The 23,402-nt window shown below is 37.8% G+C and overlaps 1 protein-coding gene across 4 annotated transcripts in view; it reads right to left on the bottom strand.

Annotated features, from left to right (window-relative positions):
* LOC117180927 overlaps window positions 1–23,402 on the bottom strand; it is a 194,205-nt gene that overhangs the window by 102,513 nt on the left and 68,290 nt on the right. For 3 of the 4 annotated variants that reach the window (XR_004468083.1, XM_033373564.1, XM_033373565.1), the window contains exon 2: window positions 12,021–12,121. Coding sequence is in view for 3 of the 4 variants with exons in the window: in XM_033373564.1 (XP_033229455.1) it covers window positions 12,021–12,121 (101 nt within the window). In the remaining variant the exon portion in view is untranslated. Of the gene's footprint in view, window positions 1–12,020; window positions 12,122–14,386; window positions 14,392–23,402 lie in introns of all 4 variants that reach the window. The other variant, XM_033373566.1, reaches the window with a different exon arrangement.

Genomic DNA, 23,402 nt, shown 5'->3' with positions numbered 1-23,402 from the left:
ACTTGCTAATAGCCTAAAAAGCATCCCTGCGTGTCAACAATATGCTAGAACACTTGCGGGAAAAATGCAGAAGGCGGTTGTCCTTGGGTCGCTCCGTGTTCGCAGGGTCCACGAGGCTTTTGCTGGATCGTCGTATTGATTCCTTTGCAGACTGTAACCACCTATCTCACGGTTGTGAGACGTGGTTGTGGCTGAAATTTTACCCCGATTTCGCTGGAAGCGAGTGCAATTTTTCAGATTATCACCCGCTCCCGGCGAAATCCTGCGGTTGTTCTTATGACAAATTTTTAATTTTATATATATATATATATATATACATACTATACATACTATACATATACTCATGTTCCAGGGTTTCATCGAAAGGTGCCAAGTTTTTTAAGAATTTAAGATGAGTGTCTGCGAAATAAAGCTATACTCATAACTTTCATTTCCATCTACTTCTATCTGCGTAAGCTGTTATTTTTCGATAAGTAAAAGAACGAACTGAAATAGAAGACATACAATTAATTACGATTTTGAAAATATTTTTGCAAAAGTAATTTTGAAACAAATTTTATTTGTTCAAATAAACAAAAAGTAGTTAATATATTCTTTATATGCACTATACAGCCATAAAGATAATTCTATTATTCTATTTTATTTCATTGTTGTAGTTATCGATAAAAAAAACTGCCTAAGTAAATAAAGATTGTTTAAAGATATACAAATTTATTTAAATTAAAATAAATGTATGTTTTTAGAAGAATTTACTTCTCCAAACAATGAGAAACAGTTACACTTCAATCGGAAAATACAATTTTTTTGTACACTTTTTAGGAAAAAATAATTGCTCAAGTAATTTACATTTATTTAAACAATTGGAAATTGTTTGAAAAGTCATAGCTTCTATTAAAATTACCCATTAGTGATTATTTGACGACGGAAGTTGCTAAAAAGTAACAATAATACGTAAAAATGTAGTTTCTTCATTTTTTGGTCATATTTGGGGTGCTGCGAGGAGGATGGGGGTGAGCTGGAAATGTAAGTTATTAGTGTGTTAATATTCGAATTTAGAAAAACAAAAATTACGGATTTTCTTTATGTGGGAATGGAAACACAGTTGAAATTTCAATTACACGTGCTGATTTTTCATTCACACGTAGTTGAAATTTTAACAACTGTAATTGTATAAAACTTCAACCACAAGTGGTTGAAAATTCAACCAGATATTGCTAACAGTGTAGGTGTGATGCTCATATCAGTTGGTGCCGAAAATTCGAGGATGAACATGCTCAAATTCTTGAAGTATATTCAGTACTTCTTCTCGATAATCGAGAGTTTCTAGGTTCAAAATTTAGCGACTGTGTGTTAAACTCTTGTGCTGTCTTCGTCCGGGCCTTCAGGATTGAGCACTGGAAATAGATAATGTTTAATACATTTTCCTTCTCCCTGATATTGAAGTAGAGGTCAAGTTTTTTAGCAACGTTCTCACCTGCTTTGTATATCACGCTCCTGCTTTGTATATCACGCTCCTGCTTTGTATATCACGCCAGAATGATCCTGCTGTAAGCATTTTCGAGATTCAGCATTATGTGACCACCTTGATGACCTGAAACGTAAAGTCGTGAAACGGACGACCGACGGGTGTGGCCTTCGTCCATAGAACCAGTCCAAATGATTAGTGTAGTATCGGAACGGCGATCATGTTCATTTCAGATACTTTTTCATCGCTGAAAGTTAGGAAGATCAAAACTGTCGGACAAGATGTTTTTATCTAAACCTAAATGATGGAGGTTGAATAGAAAGCATTTAGGTAGTAAATTCAGGCCATTACCAAGTTGCGCTTATAGATTTACAGCGAAAATGCGAGTCAAATGCTATTGTGTTAAAGGAAACTTATTTTATTAGAAGTTCTTGATATACTGAATGCAGTACGCGTACTGCCATCCACAGTCTATCGTTTTTATGAGTTTATGAATGCGCCTTCTCGAATTATAATCAGCCGCTGGTTTTGTCTTACGGTTTGAATCTGCCAAAGTTTTTGCTGAATAATGCACACCACAACTGATGCTTTAGACTTCCAAATCTTCTGAAAAATTTACACAAAGCGCTTCATCCACTTGAGCCAGATCTACAGGCTTGGGAGAAGCTGGAAGTCAGACAACTCAGCGGTGCCACTAACGAAAAACAAAATGTCATATAATGCATTTTTTTGTTGTATTTTTTGCTTCTTTTTACCAAAAATTTTTTTCTCTATTAGTTTTCGAGAAAACAGGGCGGCGCTAGCTTTCTCGGCAACAGAAATCATTGAAAATTCATTAAATTTAAAAAATTATTAGGCTAGATTTTTTTCCTATTTTTTTTGCTTTCCAATGTGATATGAAACATTTTTTTAAAATCTACGCTTATTTTGAAAATCAACCCCCTGTGCTGCAAAAACGTATATTAAATTAAGAAACTATCAAGATGGAAGACGCTTATAAAATATGAACACAATATTTTTATAGCATAACTATGAAGTGAAATTATTTTTCACCCCTAATCGTTACAAAAACAACCCCCGTATTTATATCCGCTGGCTTGCGAGCTACTATAAATAATAGTGTATAATATATAATTAAAGGTTTGTCATAAGGACAACCGCAGGATTTCGCCGGGAGCGGGTGCTAATCTGAAAAACTGCACCCGATCTCAGCGAAATCGCGGTAAAATTTCAGCCACAACAACGTCTCACGACCACGAGGTAGATAGTTACAGTCTGCAACGGAAGCAAAACAATATATAATAATATAAATAATATATATAATATATATAGCCGAAATATATAAAGAGTAAAAAATAATCTTTTTGAGAAGTATCCAGTGTCAATGAAGTCTCTGATTTTTGGGCTCCTCAACAATACCCCTTACGATTTATATGTTCCAATCCTTAACGTCTAAATCCACTGTATAAAAATTAAAAGAAAAAAATCAAACACGTCCGAATTTAGGTCTTTTTGGGCTCTTGAACGCAACAACAACCAATTTTTAAGTACCCATTCTACTAAAAATGAAACTACCCCCTATATAATAACTCTAACTCAGAAAAAACAAAGAACACCAGAATTTTGGGCTTATTTTGGGCTACCGAATGTACAAAAAATGCAATAACTACCCCCATTTTCAAAAAACCACCGCCTTGCGAAAAATGAAATATGCAAAACAAAAAATTCACCAGATTTTGTGCTCTTTTTGGGCTCTCAAATGCATTAAATAAAAATTCAGAAAAACCACCACTATGTACAAAAACACCAACCCATTAGTAAAAACGTAAACCTCGATATTGGCATTTTTGAAGAGCCCAAAAATCAGAGACTCGATTGGCACCAGAAACTTCTTAAAAAGATTATTTTTTGACAGTCATATCTACGTGATAAAAAGGGTTGATTTTAGATTTCAAGAATATGAAGCCCAAAAATCGGAGTGGGTATTTTCGAGGAGCTCAAAAAGCAGAGACTCCATTAACACTGGAAAATTCTCAAAATGATTATTTTTTTACAATTTCATATCTACGTGGTAGGGAGGGGTTGATTGTAGACTTTCAGGATTAGACTTTAAAAATCAAAGTGAGTGTTTTTGAGGAGCACAAAAATGAGAGACTCCATTGAGACTCGAAAATTCTCGAAAAGACTATTTTTTACTATTTCAAATCTACGTGGTAGAGAAGGGTTGACTTTACACGTTAAGGGCTCGGGTCCAAAAATTGGGTTATGTATTTTCGAGGAGCCCAAAAATCAGAGATTCAATTGACATTGGAAAATTCGCAAAAAGATTATTCTTTCACAAACTCATATCACATCGTAGATAGGGGTTGATTTTAGTTGTCAAGGGTTGAATCCCAAATATCAGAGAGGGTAATTTCGGGGAGCCTAAAAATCATTGACTCCAGTAAAACTAAAAAATTCTCAAAAAGATAATTTTTTGACAAACTCATATCTACGTGGTGAAGAGTTGTTGATTTTAGACTCTAATGGTTGAAGACTGAAAATCGGAAATGTTATTTCTGGAGAGCCCAAACATCAGATACTCTAGTAACAATGGAAAATTCCGAAAATTATAATTTTTGGACAAAGTCGTGTTTGCCTGTTAAGAAGGGGCTATTTTTTAACTATAAGGGTTGGAGCCCAAAAATCAGTGTTGACATTTTTGAAGAGCCCAAAAATCAGACTCGAGTAACACTGTAAAATTTAAATAAAATTATTTTTCGACAAAGTCATAATTGCCAGTTGAAATGTGGCTGTTCTTTAACGTTAAGGGTTAGAACCCAAAAATCGTTGTTGGTATTTTTGAAGAGCCTAAAAATTTGGAGACTACGCGTAAGTAATTTTCAAGTGCTTTCACGGCACAACTTCTTGCTTTTATTACACTTTGGCGCAGAACTAAGAGCTCGGAACCCTCGCTTTTAAACCATAAAATTTCAAAAAAGACGTCTAACTGAATCCATCTCTACCACGTAGATATGAATTAGTCACAAAATAATGTTTTTGAAACGTTTCCAGTGTCAGTAGAGTCTACGATTTTTGGACGCCTTAAAAAGACCCTCTTTGATTTTTTGGATCAAACCCCTAATATTTAAAATCAACCCCTCTCTACCACGTGGATTTGAAATTGTAAAAAATAATCACTTTTAGAATTTTCCAGCGTAAATGGAGTCTGATTTTTGAGCACCTCGAAAATACCCACTTAGTTGTTTGCGCTCCGACCCCTGACCTCTGAAATCTACCCCTCTCTACCACGTAGATATGACTTTTTCAAAAGATAATCTTTTTGAGAATTTTCTAGTGTCAATAAAGTCTGATTTTTGGGCTCTTCAAAAGTAGTTTCTTTTTTTTTGTGCATATGAGAGCTCAAAATAAACCCAAAATTAAGGTGTTCTTCGTTTTTCCAAATTTAAGGTTTTATATAGCGGGTAGTTTTATTTTTAGCAGGGGTTGTTTATAGAAAATGGTTGTTGTTGCGTCCAAAAGCCCGACCAAGATTCTGATTACAGTGTATTGTTTTTTATGTAAGATTTAATGTTACAAAATCTATTGATATGGCATTGGAGAATAATAAAAGAGCACAAAAATCAAAAGGATATGTCCCAAAAGTTAATGTACCCAATTTTTAGCATCAATCTGCAGGTTCCTATTCGGATACAAATACGGGTGTTGTTTTTGTAACGATTAGTGGTGAACAACAATTTTGCTCCTCAGTTATGCTTTAGAAATACCCTTTTCATATTTTATAAATGTTTTACATCTTGATAGTTTCTTTTTTTTAATGCACTTTTTTGCAGCATAGGCGGCTGCATCTTAAAATAAAGGTTGGTGTTACAAAAGTGTTTCATATAACATTGGAAAGGAAAAAAATAGCAAAAGATCTAGCCTAGTCATTTGTTAATACTTTTTTTCATTACAGGGGGTCGTTTTTTTAATAAGGGTCGATTTTACAAAAGCGATTCATAGTCCATTGTAAATCAAAGAATAACAAAAAAATCCAACCTAGTCAGTTTTTCTAATATAATGATCTGTTAATGATTTTTGTAGAGGGCGCCGCTGAGTTGCCGACAAACTAGCGCCGCCCTGTTTTCTCCAAAACTAATATAGAAAAAAAATTTTTTGTTGAACAAAAAGCAAAAAAATAGAAAAAAATATGCATTATATGACATTTTGTTTTTCGTTAGTGGCGCCGCTGAGTTGTCTGATCTAGAAGCAAAGTTTATTATGATGTTCCCGATGTTTCTGCTGGTCCTAAAATATCATGTTTGCTCTACTGATGTCTGCTCGGCGTTGAACTTAGTGTCGCCTCTATTTCTCGGCTGCCGCCTTGTTCTGGTAGTATCGGAGTAGGCACTTTTCGTATATAACCAACTCGCAGTAGATGTACGACATGGTTTCGCAGCAGTTTTAACGAAAAGTAAGAGAGCTCAGAATGTATCTGGTATCAGATCATGTGGTCGCGCCATGAAACCGCTTCGTTCAGGGTCTATACTGATATCCTAGCACTCTAGCTGGTCGTCTGTAAGTAAATACGACCACTTAAGGCTATCTAGATGTCGCCAATCCATCTAACTGCCTCCATATTAATTAACTCTTTTAACTCCATTGTAGTCGTCATTGTTATCCGACCCATTATCGGGAGTTCTGCGCGTTCGATTCTCTTGAGCCGTATTTACAACTCAGCATATGCTGATTAGTTTTTGATTAAAAAAATTAATGATGTTTTATTCTGAATAATATATTGAAGTATCTAAAAAGGTTAATAATACAATAATAAAATAAAAGAGTAACATACCAGTAATATTTAACAATGTAAACATTATTTCTTTGGTGTTTTAGTGTGTTGTTGCAACTGGAAGAAGAGAATAGATTTCACACAATTTCGCCATAATAAAATATCCAGTGTGTTCTTCCATAAGTTTCATTTCATAATTTCAATTTAGTTAATTATTTCATGTACAATTAAAATTGTATGCATAATAATTCAAAAACACACTGGAACCTGGAATGAGTTTAAAGCATGTCTTACACTCGACTTGATGTTGTTTCCAGGGTCTCAAAACATACAGAGTCAGGGCGTGTAAGCCCTGTCCAATTAAAATACATAATATTACACAATATACGTAGATGGTGCGCACTTATTCCTCTAACCATATATTGTATGCGAGACGCGTCACCCTATGGGAGCTGATACAGTAAGGTTTTCAGCAAAGAGGAAAAAGACGGTAGTCAACAATTTAAAGGTGACCAACCATCGAACTTTTTTACTCGCTTTGATATAGAAAGCTGCGATCTTAAGGAATTGAAAAAATTCCCAAAATAGACGTACGTCTTTCTAATTAAAAGTTCAGGCATCATCATAGGCAGCTTTTTTTCTTACTGCCTAAATAAAATGAGGGGCAACTAGACACTAAACCCAAATTTATTGTCGCGAGCACCAATATTTGTGAAATTTTGTTCTCGCTTCTGTGATCCCATTTCCTTACGTTAATTTGAGAAGAAATCAAATTAATGAAATATTTTTAAGAAAAATTAGATAAGATGAGAACTAAGCTAATAGATTCTCAACTGGACACTGGATTTAGAGACAATTATATCTCAAGGGAATTTTTGATTGACAATTTCTTCAATATTAAAGGGCTTAAATGAGAGAAAACAGAGTTACAATTTAACGTAAATTGGGAACCTTAGGTTATTGACAGAGTTTTTTCCTTTTGGTTATTAAGAATAAAGTATTATGTTTCAGGTTTATCGTCCTTTCAGGATTAGTACCGACATGCATACTCGGTGACAACTTCCTGACGAGGATAAACTAAAAATCGAGAAGTTCTTGAAAGAGAACGAAATTGCAATTTATCGAAAATTAAAATCATGAAAATTAAAACGCGATAATTGGAAAGCAGACATTCCTCAAATGTAAACATTGCGTGATTCGTCGCGTAGGATCTATTACATGATTAAAATCGAATGTCGAAGAAAAAACCTCAAATTGAAATTAAATTTTTTTAAAAATAAAATCCTGTTCCAAAAATGGCAGATAAGGAAATAATTGAAAATAATCCTAAACGGAAAATTCAAAAGAAAATTAAATGATCAAAGTCAGTCTTGGAAAATGATGAACAAATAGTACTCGATAAACAGACAGATGTATCGCATTTCGAAGATTCACAAAGCCGTAGCGATTCGATTTAAATGAAGGAGTTTCAAATGAAAAGATTAGCGATCTGTTACCGGTGGTCAGTCGGTGCCGATCATTCGTATTGAATCATCGTTTGGCTCTCGACTGTCCAGGACTTTAAAATCTACTCGTTGCGATCTACATTCTGAAGCTAAGTGGTACCACGATACCAAAGAGTAAAATTCAGGAAGATTACACGAGGAACAGTTAAAATAAGGTGTTTTTTTACATTACTTAAATGAAAAAAATTAGTTAAAAACTTTGGAGGTTCTTACTTACGCGACTCAACTCTGAGGTTCTCAGCTCTAGAAATTTTATTAGCCAGTTCCTCGCTCATCCTTGCGCGACTTATCCTTTTGGAAGCTCAAGGATGCTAGTACGTTCTAACATTTGAGATCCTAGTTGCAGTGAAAGAAACGTGTAAACTGACAGTGTCGCGCATATTTGATATCTTTAAACGAATCTTCATGAAAAATTGAAAAGTGCGCTTTAGAGCACAGTCATAAGGAAATTTCCATGCATATTTTGCAGAGACAAGATGTTTCAGCAACTGTGAAACGAAAAGCCACTAAAAATCATTCAGACAGGCATTCAAAAATTGTTTGTGACAGTGTCAATGAAAATCATAAACAATCACAAGTAGATGATGTAAAACGTATTAAATTAGCTGTTTATAGAGCTAGACGTTAATTAATTCCAAGCCTCCTTGAAGATTTGAAGGAGATGCAACAGATAATTAGCGATTTGGATTTGAAAACTAAATTCAGTGAGGATTTTGTAAAAATACAGGTTTTGGGCCTAATCAGGGATTACAAAGATTCGAAGTCTGAAATAGGTCAGTGGTTACTCACTTGTTTCGGCCTTGTGTTTTTGGATAAGAAGGAGGTATAAGACTGTTTTGTTTTTGATCTAATATCTACTAAACCCACAGATTCACGAGTAACTTAATTCGCGAAATATTCGACTGACACCTACCTCAAAAATGATTCCACTTATCCACCAAGCACGTGGACAGAAGCAAGTGCAGAATTTAATAGAACAAGAAATGCTTGTGAATCTTTCCACTGTTATTTCAATCAGTCCTTTATTCAAATACATTCAAATGTTTTCCATTCCACTGAAGTTTTGAAAGAGATTCAACTTCAAACCCAGATTAAATGGAACACTTTTCATTTGCCTGCTAAATTTCAGAACTGTGAATCGAAACGCAAGCATTCATTTGTTTTAAAACAAATTAAAATGTATCAGTCCAAAGAACTTTTGCGATTGACCTTTGTTGAACTAGTGTCTCGTTATTATGGCGGACTCAAAAAGTAAAAGTATAATTAATAATTAAAAATTAAAAAGCAAAATTTTAACAATTCTTAAAAACTAGTAACTAAAGTAAAATTACAGATTTATATATACAAAATTCTTATTTAAATTGCTTTGACATTGTATAGTATTGTATAGTATAGTATTGTATAATATTGACACGTGGATTAGGCCTACTGGTGATACCACTAAAAAAGCGCGCCTTATTATGCTTCACCTCAAGGTGGTGCGGAAAAAAGCATACAAATCTATTTCCAATACAATTTCAGATATCACTGAAGTAGGAAGTGTGAGGGAAAAGAGGGTTAGATATTGCGTGATAGGGCGTAATGGAAGAGGATAGATCCTTAATCCGTGCAGTGGAAGGGGACCTTCACTCCCCTCAGCCGCTGCCTACCTGTGAAACTCGGGAGCGAATAGCTTTCTAATTCAAAGTTCAAGAATCACAAGAGGTAGCTTTTTCTTCTTACTGCCTAAATAAAATAGGGGTCAGCTAGACCCTAAACCCAAATTTATTTTCAGAAGCATTAATATTTGTGAAACTGACTTCAGCGGGCAAATATTGCACACGAAATTTGCACAGAAGGACGTAGCACTTTTTAAATTCTAATTAAAATAAGTTCCTCAGTTTTTCAAAAAAGGATAAAATAATGTAGAACGTAGGTTGCTTTTAAACACAAAAAAGAATACTACTCGGTTATTTAAAAATAGAACCCAAAAAAAATGGAACCCCAGGTTCTTGACAGGGATTATTTCCTTTCGGTTATTAAGAATAAAGTATTACATTTCAGGTTTATCGTCCTTCCAGAATTATTACCAACACGCATGCTCGGTGCCAACTTCCTGACGAGGTTAAACTAAAAATCGAGCAATCAGAATTTTCATGAGTCAATCTCAGGAACGAAAAACTCAAGACAATTTTATTTAAGAATAATAAGTAAAAGTTCAGGGAGCTAAATTCCAACGATCTTTGAATGCAGGACTCATGAGAGAGCAAATTGAATTTCTCTCTCAAATATAAAAAGAATAACGTTACCAGTTCACTCGGAGACGCTGGGCTCATGGCATCGTTCGGTTGGGCTAACAAATCTGTTATATCTGCTTTCACATATCAGACGCGATGTTTAACTTTATCTTGTAATTGTCACTTCAGTTACTTCTATAACGTCATTTAACATGCTAAACTCACGGCAACGTAGGAAACTGATGTGGCATCGTGCATAAGTATAATGTTATTAAGCAGATCGAGTGCAAAGCCATGACTAATTTAACTAGATTTTATAATATGTTGCACTCCACCAACCCAGTATACTAAATGAGTAAACTGGAGCCAGCAAATTAACCGAGCATTTACGGCTATAATTAGATATTCTGTGTATAAAAGTCACTAAGCATGTGATATAAATCTCTAAATGTAAGTCCGGCCTTTCGTAATTGTAAAGAAGGGGATTTCCGTAAAATTGCTCTCTCTGAGAAGAGAAGAAGAATCTCTGGAATATTCCCAGGCAGAGATGGAGAGAGTTGGTGGAGCGTACGGAGTGGCTAAAAGAGTTAAAAGATTTAGTTGCATTTTATTTAGAAGAAGTACATAAAAACAAGAGATTTATTCGCACTCCATTCATAAAAACTCCATGAAAATCAAATCATTTCTTATAGTTAATAACGAATGAATAAAAGTATCCGATAGCAAATCAAGGATAAAAATAATGCAAACGAGTGTTTTGAAAGAAATAGACATTATTTTGCTAAATTAAATCATTTTTTTACGGTTCTCGTCGATTTTCATATTGAAGACCTTCAATAATATTATTCACGTTAAACTAGTGCACATTGGTATTTTTTTCCTACCTGACCAGATATTTCATTTCATTGTACGCCGACGACGGGGTCCAGGGAGTGGACCACCTGGGAGTAAAAGGGAACAGGGCCCATATATTATTACTAAGCGCTGTTTTGGAAGAGTGACCAACCGATTCAGCTTCGGAGCGCTTCGTTTCCCATTGCAGGAGCCGTGCCAAACCATGCCCCTTACCTCAACATATCAGTTTCAATGTCATTGGAATCTCACAATCGGCCTTAGATTAGTTCGGTAGGTTTCCTTGGTCCAACCTCGAGTTGGATCGGATTAAGTCATATTAGAATCCTAGGCTTGACCCGGATTAGATCGAATAGGTACGCTTATTTTGATATCAGATTAGAACGTAATCAGTCGGATAGCGATCCTTTGTTAAACGTTGGATTATGTTGCATTTAGTTGGAAGGATTCCTTGTTTCAACCTCGGATTAGATAAGATAGGAATCCTTGTTTGGACCTCGGATTAGATCGGATTTAGTTTGGGTGTGAATTCTGGGGTCGACCCCGGGTTAGCTCAAAATAAAACTTATTGGCTCGGATACAGATTCCAGAATGATATAAATTCAGATGCAAAAAAAATTTTGCTATCTGAAACTTTCGACAGAGATGTAGATCTACTGCCTGATTGTTCTATTTACGAGAGAACCACTCACATTGAAATATACAATGCGGCGTTATGATAGCTTTATTAACATTTTTCTTCTTCTACTGGTGTTGACGAAATACTGCTATTTCCAACTCTCCTATTAAAATAGTCAATTATCGAGAAATGACTGTGCCGAATATGTTAAAACTACAGCAACTATCCGATTTAAAAGACTGGGATTATTAAATTGATAGTATGGAGAACTCCATAGGTCTGATTTTCCAGGGTATAGCACACCATGAGTCAACATTTAGACAAATAAGTTATACTTTGTTATCGTAACCTTCAGCAACCTTACTCTCGCTAACCTCTTTCTCATTGACATCAAAATAAAAATACATAAAAATTAATATGCGATTATTTTGCCTAAAATATTCCAGCAAAATGGTTGTCCGATTGCAGGTCGTTCATCTAATTCCGGTTGAATGGCATACCTGATTTTAGCTTTACATAAGCGTGCTACTATATTTGTAGAGTTCTACAACCTACACAGTTAAGCATCAAAATATAATAAGATTATACTTACGATTTCCACAACTCCGTGGATCTGGAAGAGCAAGACGGCGTTGTGCTGTGACGACAGCAATGCCGAGAAAAAGAAAGTAGAAGTTCCTCATGCTCTTCAACCTGCAAACCAAACACAGACTTTCGTTTATTTTTTATTTTTTACATTCTCATACAGAGAATTTTTTGGAAAAACAAAACGAAAGACAAAACAATGGAAAAAAAAAGTTTACAGAACAAACTGGGCTTTCCATTAGAACCCATTTTTGGATTACAAAATTAAAACGTATAAAAGTGAAAAATTGAAAGGAGGATACGCAAAATGGCCCCCTGTCTGTCATTTCGAAGATATTACCGAAAGTATGTACTGCAGTCTATGTACCCACATAGCAAGCCCCATTAGACAACAGAGTTTTTCTAGTCAATGTTTTCGTTCTCAAAAGAACCAACAGGATGTGTATAACAGAGAAAATGTTTATCCGCCGAATGAGCTAACTCCTCGTGGTGATGGCGGATATCGAACTCTGCGCGGCTAATACCCCGTTTTCAAAATTAATTCCATCATGGTAGATAAAAGAAAACGGGGGTCTCAAGCGATACCTTTTCAAATAAAGCTCGCGTTGGTGGATTCGACAGAGGTTCGCCAACGGAAAGCCAGTAACAATCTTCCCAATCGGAGTTTGCCACTGCGACTTCTATTGGTGATCAGCTGACCACCGGTGAGATCCAAGAAGATTTTTGTGCTGGATGTGGAAATTATCACAAGAAAAGGTGAAGATATTTAATGTAAGGATCAGCAAATTCAGATTTACGGGAATTTATCAATCAAAATTGTTTCAAACGATTTAAATAACATAACATCGCTTTCGATCCGAATAGCAAAGCTCTTCCAGAATCAGATTCCATTTGCGCTTCTTGCCAACTGGCTTTCCAAAATTTAAAGGCGTCAACAAGCAACTTATCTTTACCGCAAGGTACCATTAATCTGACTCGGAAAAGAGCGTTAGCGTCTTATAAAAACTGCGTCTTTGGTTGCACAGAAAAAAAGAACTTCATATAATAACGCAGGCCATCAAGGTTCAAGTCCTGGTTAACCACTGCTTTTATTTACTTGAAGGGTCGCTTTGTTGCAATAAAAATCTTTCAGATGAGCAGTAACCCTTTTTATCACAATATATATATAATTAAAAATTTGTCATAAGGACAACCGCAGGATTTCGTCGCAATGAGTCTAATGATTCTAAAATAACTTGCGATTTCAAAACCATAATACGTTTGAGGACCAGCTAGATCGTCATTCGTGAAGTAGGAAGAGTCTGGGTTCCTGCTCGCGCATTTTCGGCTCTAAACGAGGCAGGCCTATGCAACATGTAGCAGAGCCGACTCACCGACACGCTACGTTTGAATGTGTCGCTCCCAGATGGGAGAGTGGTGGGGGGCCAAAAAATACCATGTTTTTGAGACGCCAACTGTCATGGCGAAGGCGCACTGTCTCAAATCACAGAAATATATATAATTAAAAATTTTTCATAAGGACAACCGCAGGATTTCGTCGGGAGCCGGTGCTAATCTTATAAATTGCACCCGCTTCCAGCGAAATCGCGGTAAAATTTCAGCCACAACCACGTCTCACAACCGTAAGATAGGTGGTTACAGTCTGTAAAGGAATCAATAAGACGATCCAGCAAAAGCCTCGTGCACCCTAAGAACACGGAACGACCCAAGGACAACCGCCTTCTGCATTTTTCCCGCAAGTGTTCTAGCATATTGTTAACACGCAGGGATGCTTTTTAGGCCATTAGCAAGTGAAAGCTTGGCACCTCCAAGAACGCCGATGATAAGGACGATCAGTTTAACAGAATATTCCGGGTACAATCGTTGCAACTCCCTTATAAGGTCTCGATACCTCTCCTCTGGCTTGGGTAGGTGTTCGACAGTAACTGGAGGGTCTTGGAAGAGTCGAGATAGTTCAGAGAGAAACTGCTGATTATCTCTGACCCACCTCTCCCTCCGCTCTAGACTTCTCTTAGCGTCAGATAGTATCCGTATTCTATCAACAATATGCTGCCTGATGGTCAGCAGCTTTGACTTGTTAAGTGTGTGATAATGGGTCCGGAGTTCGCGCGCGAACTTTCGAACCTTGGCGGTAAAATTCCTGCCAGATGTGATGCAGTCAATCACACATTGAATGCGGGACGCGTACTGTCTTGCCCAGCCTATCTATATGGCAAGTTGATGCATTCGTCTTCTGGTCTTATGATCAGCCGTTGGTTTTGTTTCACGGTTTGCATCGGCCAAAGTTCTCGCTGCATTATACACACAATAATTGATAGCCCAGAGGTCGGATTCACGGGAAAAATGTCCACAAAACTCGTCATCTATTTCAGCCAGATCTTTAGGCTTGAGAGAAACCTTGGTGTTGATGTTTCTCCGGGTCGTAAAGCATCGCTCTTCATCTATGGGATGCCTGCCCGCGGTTATTCTTAGTGCCGCCTCTCTTTCTTTGTTGCCGGCTTGTTCTAACTGTGGTAGAGTAGGCGTTCCGCTTACATAGCCTGTTTTACGGAGTAGTTCAGCATGGTTTCGGAGGCGTAGCTGCGAAAAGTGCGATAGCTCCGGGTGTTTCTCGCACCACAGAGCATGTAGCTGTGCCATGTAACCCCGTTCACGGGCCACACTCGCATCCCAGCACTCTAGCAAGTCGTGATTCAGTTGCTCCGTCCACCCAAAGGTCGAGAGATCCCGCCGATCCATCGCATTGAATCCATTTTCATTGGCTCCCCTAGCTCTAGATTGGTCGGCATTATTGGCCGACCCATTGTCGGGAGCCCTGTGTGTTCTTTTGTTTTGAAACGCACTTACTACAACTATGTTTGGTGTTGTCATTTTTGTTCCCACGAGAAGCTAGGGAAAGGGGTTCGTCCATCCTTGTAGAGCCCCGCATGCAAGGATAAGGATGCGTACTCTGAGGGGTCGCCCGGTATCCCAGAGTCACCGTTCTAGACACCTCAGCCAGGTACCATTCAGCTTTCGGCGCGGTATTCACACCTCCGCTTGGGGTTTAATTCCTTCGGGACCACCCCCGGACAATTGCCCGCGACTGCCTATTTATTTTTGTAACCATATGCAGCAGAAACCCTTGGTACACGGACCCTCTATCCGCAACCCGAGGACGCGTTCGGTGGCTTTGTCATAGGCCCTTCGGTTTGATTCTAGAATTTTTAGTAGGTTTTCCTCACTCTTTAATATACCTCGTTTATCAACAGAACTATTGATGATTAAAGCGAGCAACTCTCTGCTAAAATAATTTGTTTCTCTCTACCTAGAGTCTTCTCGAGTAGATCGAGAAGAACTGAAGAGTCATAAAACAAAAGTTGGTCGTGAACTATTTCTGAATGGACGTAATGATAAGTTAATTACCATTTAGGATGGAACTTATGTTTACATTTAAAATAGTTCTAACTATATATTTCAGCGAAGATCCTTTAGCATGCACAATCATCGCCCTCTAATAAAATTTCTTGTTGCTCTCGCAGTCTATGGATATTTTTTAGATGTGTTTGGCCCTTTTCCAGCCAACACTTCTTATGCAAGAATAATTCTTGAGCTCTTTACAAATAAATCTGGCCTCCTTTCTTTCTTTATGGAAGGTGATTTTTTTGTGGTAGCTCGAGGATTCAGAGATCGTGTTGCCACTCTAATAGAATATGAATACGACGTAAAAATGCCTCATCTAGCTGAAAGTGGTCTTCGTTTAAGTGTTTATGAGGTAAACCAGTTTTCTGCCGTCAATGGGTGATTGAAATAATCGTTAGCATATTTCGATAAGATGTAGCAAAATAAGTCTGTTTCGCATTTAATGGGGGACTATCGAATTCCGGCAGCGAACCTTAATGTCTGCGATAAGATCATTGGCTCAGATGTCGTCCATGGCCAGAAAATCGATAAATTTAAGATTGCTACGATTTTAAAACTCAATCTACTAGCTTCATTAGTCAAAATCCAACGACTAGATAAGCAGTTTGCAAACTTTCTGACTATGGATTAGAATTTGTTGAAAGACTTTCTAAAACTACTGCTAGACGACTTGCGAATTCTGGCTCTTGGATCATATCAATAAAAGTAAGCAAGATCATCTTATTCTGAACATATGAGTTTTGTCAGTGCAAAACCGGTAAAAAGACTTTTGGGTACTGTGTATATATAATGACAGTCATTTAGTTCTTAGAATGGGCTAGGTTTCAGTCCGAAATTAAAGAATTTGCCAAATTCTTTAATAATATCGTTGCAGCAGTTGAATAATCAGACGCAGACGATAATTCGTGAACATTTGAATTTCTAGAAAACAGTTTTGAGCCTAAATTATCGAAAAAATCGATAGACTCGTTCAAATTTTAAGTTTTTAGTCTATACAGCCGCGAGACTTCATCATCCTATATCATCTAAAGAGCAAGCCGGGCAGTTACATCCTGCGAGGCTTGTGGTCCACGACCTATAAGGATTTAGGCATCCTGCTTTCAGCTTTCAATAATTAAATTACTGAGAAATCAATTACAGATCGTCGAATTTTTATGTTAAACAACAAAATTTTTTACTTTTCAATTTCAAATACAAAATGTAAAATTATTATTCATTCTGGAAATCTCTGGATAAAATGTTTTTTAATTTTAAATTATTCATTTTTGTAAATCTGATACAAATTAATTAATTATAATTCATAATACAATATTATCAGTCAAATTCTCCATATAAATTAATTCTTAAGCCTCAAGTTTTTCAAGCCTAGACCCTAGCCTTATTGGATATATATATATATATATATATATATATATATATACGTGTGTAGGGGAGGGTGTTAATGCGTGTGTAACCCACCAGGGGTACCATTCGGTTCGATTTTGATTTCTCTAGAATCAAACCGATGGGCCTATGACAAAGCCACCGAAGGCGACCTCGGGTTGCGGATGGAAAGTCCCTGTAACAAGGGTTTCTGCTGAATATGGTTACAGAAATGAGCAGGCAGTCGTGGACAACTGTCCGGGGATGGTCCCTAAGGAATTAACCCCTAAGCAGAGGTGTAAAAACCGTGCTGAAAGCTGAAAAGCACCTGGGTTATGTATCTAAAACGGTGACTCTGGGATATCAGGCGACCTCTCAGAGTACGCAGCCTTTTCTTGCATGCAGGGCTCTACAAGGATGGACGAACCCCTTTCCCTAGCTTCTCGTTGAAACAACAATAACAGCACTAATCATAGTTGTAGTAAGTGCGGTTAAAAACAACATAACGCTCAGGGCTCCCGACAATGGGTCGGCCAACAATGCCGACCACTCTAGAGCTGGGGGAGCCAATGCAGATGCATTCATTGCGATAGATCGACGGAATCTCGGGACCTTTAGGTGGACGGAGAAACTAAATCGCGACTTGTTAGAGTGCTACGATGCGAGTGTGGCCCCTTGAATGGGGTTACATGGCACGACTGTATGCTCTGTGGTGCGAGAAACACGCGGAGCTGTCGCACTTTTAGCATCAACGTGTGCGAAACCATGCCGAAGTACTCAAGAAAAGGGGTTATTTGAGCGGAACGCCTAATCTACCACAGTCAGAACAAAACGGCAACAGAGAAAGAGATGCGACACTAGGACCGACCTCAGGCAGGCATCCGCTAGGGGAAGAGCGATGCTTTGTGACCCGGAAAACCTTCAACACCCAAGTTTCTGTCAAGCCTAACGATCTGGCTGAAATGGATAACGAGCTTAGTGGACATTTTTCTGAAGAATCCGACCTCTGGGTTATCAATTGTTGTGTGTATAATGCAGCGAGAGCGTTGGCCGATGCGAAACGGAAAACAAAACCAATGGTTGATCATAAGACCAAAAGATGAATGCATCAATTCGCAATAAAGATAGGCTGGACAAGACCGTACGCGTTTCGCATTCAGTTTATGATTGACTAAATCACATCTGGCAAGCATTTTACCGCCAAGGTTCAAAAGTTTGCGCGCGAAATTCGAACCTGTTATCACACACTTAACAAGTCAAAGCTTCTGATCATCAGGCAGCATATTATTGAGAGATTACGGATACTATCTGACGCTAATAGAAGTCCAGAGCGGAGAGAGAAGTGGGTCAGAGAAAATGAACAGTTTCTCTCGGACCCGTCTTTAACAAGGTCACTTTTCAGAAACTCCTCTTTTGCCCAGTGCTCGTAACGAGTGCCCCGAACTCTTCTATGCATGAGTCGCGCTCGGTCTCTGATTCGTTGCTGTTCGCGCGCAATTTAAAATGCTGAAAAATAAAATTTTTATTGCTTATAATGAATAATGTCATTTCAGCTTATATAAATGTTTATTAGACCGATATTAATGTATCCTGATAAAAATAAGAATTTATGAAGTGCCGATATTTCTTTTTGTCGGTAATTATGGTTGTTTTTGCTAAATATGTAAATTGTTGTATTAATTAAATTAATTTGATTGAAACACAAGATTCTCAAGGCATTTTAATATTTTAATAAACTTTAAACAACAAAATTTTTGAATAATGTAAAATATGCAAGAAAAATACAAGTGAGTACCAAAGTATATTTTTATTTACACAGTATTCATAATAAACAATAAAAATGTTATTTTATAGCATTTCAAATTGCGCGCGAACAGCAACGAATCAGAGACCGAGCGTGAGGCATGCGTAGAAGAGTTCGGGGCGATCGTTACGAGCACTGCTTTTGCTTCAAATTAATGCCACTTCGTGATTCCAACGGGTACTTTTGCGGCAAACCTACAGGTCGAATGTGCAAGGTCACTCTTGTATTTTACATGGACGATCTTAAGATCTATGCTTAAGCTCTAAGGATTTTTAAACGAAAACTTTGCGCTGGAGAGACTTATACATACCTGGACGTGCCACAAAACCGCATACAGGATGTGACATCTATAAAGGATACACTCAGAAGCAGATACAAACGTCTCATCCGGCAGATTTAGCCTTCCAAACTGTCAGCGAGGAACAAAGTATCTGCAACGAACATGCATGTCGTCCCGGTAGTACTCTATTCATTTAAAGTGGTACTATGGACGAAGAACGAGCTCAGATCCCTTCATATTGGGACACGAAAGATTATGCACATGAACAAAAGTATGCATCTAAAGTCTTCTGTTCTGCAACTCTACATCTCACGACGTCAAGATGGTCGTGGAATATTGAATCTTGAAGGTCTTTACAACATAATCATTCTGGGGCAGCACATAGAGTCGCAAGTGGAAGAGACCCACTTCTTACATTGGTCACGAAGCAGGGAGAAGTGGGTAAAGGAGCGTTTCTGTACAAAGCAGCGAAGAAGGTATTGGGGGTGAGCAAAATGCATCAAATCTTATCCATCTCGAGTACTTACTCCTGAAAGCCCGGATTAAGAAAGCACAAGAGAAAAACTTCTGTGAACAGCTCCTCGATAAGAGGATGCGCGGCATCTTACACAGAATTGTCGATGATCAGTCATGTCGTGTTTGCTAACTTTTGCTATCCTTAAATCACCCCGATTGAAGTCTGGCAGGGAGAGTTTCATTCTGGCATGTCAAGACGGTATCGTTTCCACCTTAACATACCGTCGCCACATTTTTAGCCAAGATATTCCCGATGATAGCTGCAGGGCGTGCCATGCACACCCCGAGCATTTAGTACACATACTATCTAGTTGTATAACTCATGCGGGAACAACCTACATCCAGAGGCACAATGCTGCACCAAGAGTGTTTTATTATCATCTCTAACACTCTTACGGCATTAACCTTAATGTCGCTCCTCAAAATGCTCCTAGGGTAATCGAGTCAATTGTCGAGAATGGGAAGAGCTGCATATACTGGAACTTTATATTCTCGACAATTGTTTCTGTTGCACATTCGAGGCCAGACATGGTTCTTCTTGACTTCGAGAAGCGAACCATGTTCGTTATCGAATTTTCAGCACCAGCTGACAAATACATCATAGCCAAGTGAAATGAAAAGAAGGAGAGGTCAGGAATCTTAATAAACGACAATTATCATGAGGGGAGGTACAGGTATAAAACCTTTTCTGTGTCGAACCTTGGACAGAGCTGAAATTCGTGGGGAATGTGGAAAGTTGCTTAGGTCGGTCGAGTTATATTTGGCATCAGAGGAAATTGTAGATCCAGTGAAGAAAAGGAATAAACTACTACACATTGGAGGTACGTAACTTCTGGGAGTGGCTTATAATTTGTCAGGTGCCATCGAAACATTTGATGTGGAGAGAAATAACGACATATTCAAGACACTGACTGATAAATTACCAGAGTATTTTACGCCTGTAAAAAATTTAGCGTTTGAAAGATGCGTATTCAGGAACCTTAAACCTGAGGAGGGAGAAAACTTAAACAAATTTCCGCTGAAAATTCGAGAGCAAGCATTAAAGTACTCGTTTTTTTTCCACTTCTCATGAATCAAACGAAACTAATTTAAAGGATAAATTGATTGATTTCTGGGCCTCGGTTAAACTTAAGAAGAAATTATTGGAAAAAGAACACTCTGTTGGGAAAATAGTCGAGTTATGTAGAATTTATGAAGAAACGCTGCAACAATCTAAGACTATGAATTCAAGTACGGTTCAAGGAACTTCACTACCAACTATAAATAGAATTTCTTGGTCAAATAAGCAGGTCCCCAGTTCGTGTTCTAGATACAGACGTCGGGATTATTGGGCTAACGAAGTGAAATGTCCTACTAAAAATGCTGGATGCTTTAAATTTGGATCTCAAGATCATTTTTAGTCATACTATAAAACTATAATCGACAAAAGGAGGCTAAATCATCCCATAAACGGACCTCAAAAACTCGGGATGCAAGGTCAACATGATCCTCAGTTAAGACTGGGAGAAATTACGTAATGGAAATGCAGCGATATGGGATACGGATCCCTAAGGAAAGGTAAACCATAGCATACTTTTATGTAAGAAAAGACGGGGACATTTCACTACTGGGGAAAGATTCCGCGCAGCTGTTAGGAGTGTTGAAACTTGACATCAATGCCAATGTTACCCACATTAAAAACAAAACTCCATTTCCAAAAATTAAAAATATCACTTTGAAATTCACGATTAATAAAAAAATCAATCCCTTCCAGCAACCAGCAAGAAGAATCCCAAGGAAAAAAAAAGTTAAAAGAAGCTTTGGAAAGTGACATAATCGAAAAAGTAGCAGGACCGAACGACTGGATTTCTCCTATAATTGTTATTTTCAAACCAGAAGGAAAAATTCGAATCTGTGTTAACATGCGCAGAGCTAACAAGGCGATACTGAGAGAAAACTACACATTGCCTACTTTTGATTCACTTGTGACTAAGTTGAGAAACGCGACTTACTTTTCAAGACTAGATTTAGAGTGGGCTTATCATCAACTAGAATTAGACGAAAAGGTACTTAAGGTTTTTCATGACGATGACATTCTGCTTAACGGGAGAAAATGTGTGACAAAAGTCAAGGAACTCGACTTTCATGGGCACCGGCTATCACATGATGGCATTGATGCAGATCAGCACAAAATAAAAATAGTTATGGAATTCAGACCACCAACTACCAATGAGGAAGTGCGACGTTTTCTGGGACTTATTACTTACGTAGGAAAATTGAGCCCAGACGTGGGCAGCGTAACAAGAGCCTCTATGCCACTTAACGAACAAAGAAACTGTGTTCGCATGGACTAAAAATCACCAGAATTGTTTTGATAAACTTAAATCTGCACTAGTCAAATTTCCAACGTTGTCATATTTTGACTTACGAAGACGTATACGTCTAGTTGCGGATGCAAGCCCAGTAGCTCTAGGACCTGTCCTATTGCAGTTTTCTGAGCAACAATGTCCCCATATTATTTCTTTTGCCAGCAAGAGCTTATCAGATACCGAATGGAGATTCTCACAAATTGAAAAAGAAAGTTTGGCTCTAGTATGGGGACTTGAAAGGGTTTATTTCTATCTTGCGGGGTTGGATTTCGAGTTAGTCACCGAGCATAAACCTCTCGAAACAATTTTTAAACCAACCTCTAAACCACCTGCAAGAATCGAACGCTGGGTGCTTAGACTTCAATCATTCAAGTTTTTATAATTGTATATCAACCAGGAAAATCAAATATCGCTGATTCCGTACCCAGATTATGTAACCTGGAGAACGGAAAATCATTTGACCAAGACAGCGATCGACATATTTTCATAACAATTGAAAGAAGCGTACCAAAGGCTATGAGTATCTCTGAAATCGCAAACTCAAGCAAATTAGATCCTGAGATAGTAAAAGTCGTCGAGAAAGTTAATCAGAATTCCGGTGAAACAACCAAAAACATGTATTTTATCCATTTCGTTTGGAGCTTTTAACATTGGGACCAATGATGCTGAGAGGAAACAAAATAGTGATCCCTCTAAATCTGCGATCCCAGACTCTAGAACTAGCTCATGAAGGACACCCCGGTGAAACAGTAATGAAAATAAGACTAAGAGCTAAGGTATGGTGGCCGTTGATTGACAGGAAAGCCGAGAAGTTTGTCAAAAAATGCATGTTACCTAAACAACAGATGGTGTTCGTAGTAATAGATTACTACTCCAGATATCAAGGGTTGAAAATTTTTCACAATCCAACATCTTACAGAAATGTTTTCAAGATTGGGACTCCCGTAATCTATTAGGGCCGACAATGGACCATAGTTCATCTGTCAGGAATTCAGAAGATTTTGTGAAGAAAATAACATTGAGCTGGTACATACCACATCATATTGGCCACAAGCAAATGGGGAAGTAGAGAACATGAACAAATCCATCCTAAAACGCCTTCAAATTGGTGTCGCTAACAATCGGAATTTACAAATGGAATTGCAAAAGTTTACGTTGATGCATAATGTTACTGCTCACGGAACGACGGGAAAGTCACCATCGGAAGTGATGTTTAATCGAAATATAAGAGATAAAATTCCATCCATCCTTGATCTAAATGACGAAAGCACAAACGAAGAAGCCAGAGACAACCACATTCTTAACAAACAGAGAGGCAAGTAAAGGGAAGATGGGGCAAGAGGTGCAAAGCAAAATGTCGTGCAGATAGGAGATAAGGTTCTTCTTAAAAACATGGTCGTTGCTAATAAGCTGATACCAAGATTTGATTAAGAAGAATAAAAAGTGTTATAAAGAAAAGGAAATGAAGTGACACTGTTTAGAGATAACAAAATTTTCAAACGTTATGTGTCACATGTTAAAAAGATACCTGAGCAGAAAGAAGCTCCAGCCTCAAGCTCAAACTCTCTTCATTTTCCAACAAGACCCGAAACACAATCACCAGCGTTGCAATCCGAAAATGACCAGCCAAGAGTAGAAGCAAACAGTGGAAGTGGTCCAAGGATGGAGTCAGTACTT

The sequence above is a fragment of the Belonocnema kinseyi genome, chromosome 9, assembly GCF_010883055.1.
Source record: "Belonocnema kinseyi isolate 2016_QV_RU_SX_M_011 chromosome 9, B_treatae_v1, whole genome shotgun sequence".
Lineage (NCBI taxonomy): Eukaryota > Metazoa > Arthropoda > Insecta > Hymenoptera > Cynipidae > Belonocnema > Belonocnema kinseyi.
This window is presented reverse-complemented; position numbering and strand designations above follow the sequence as displayed.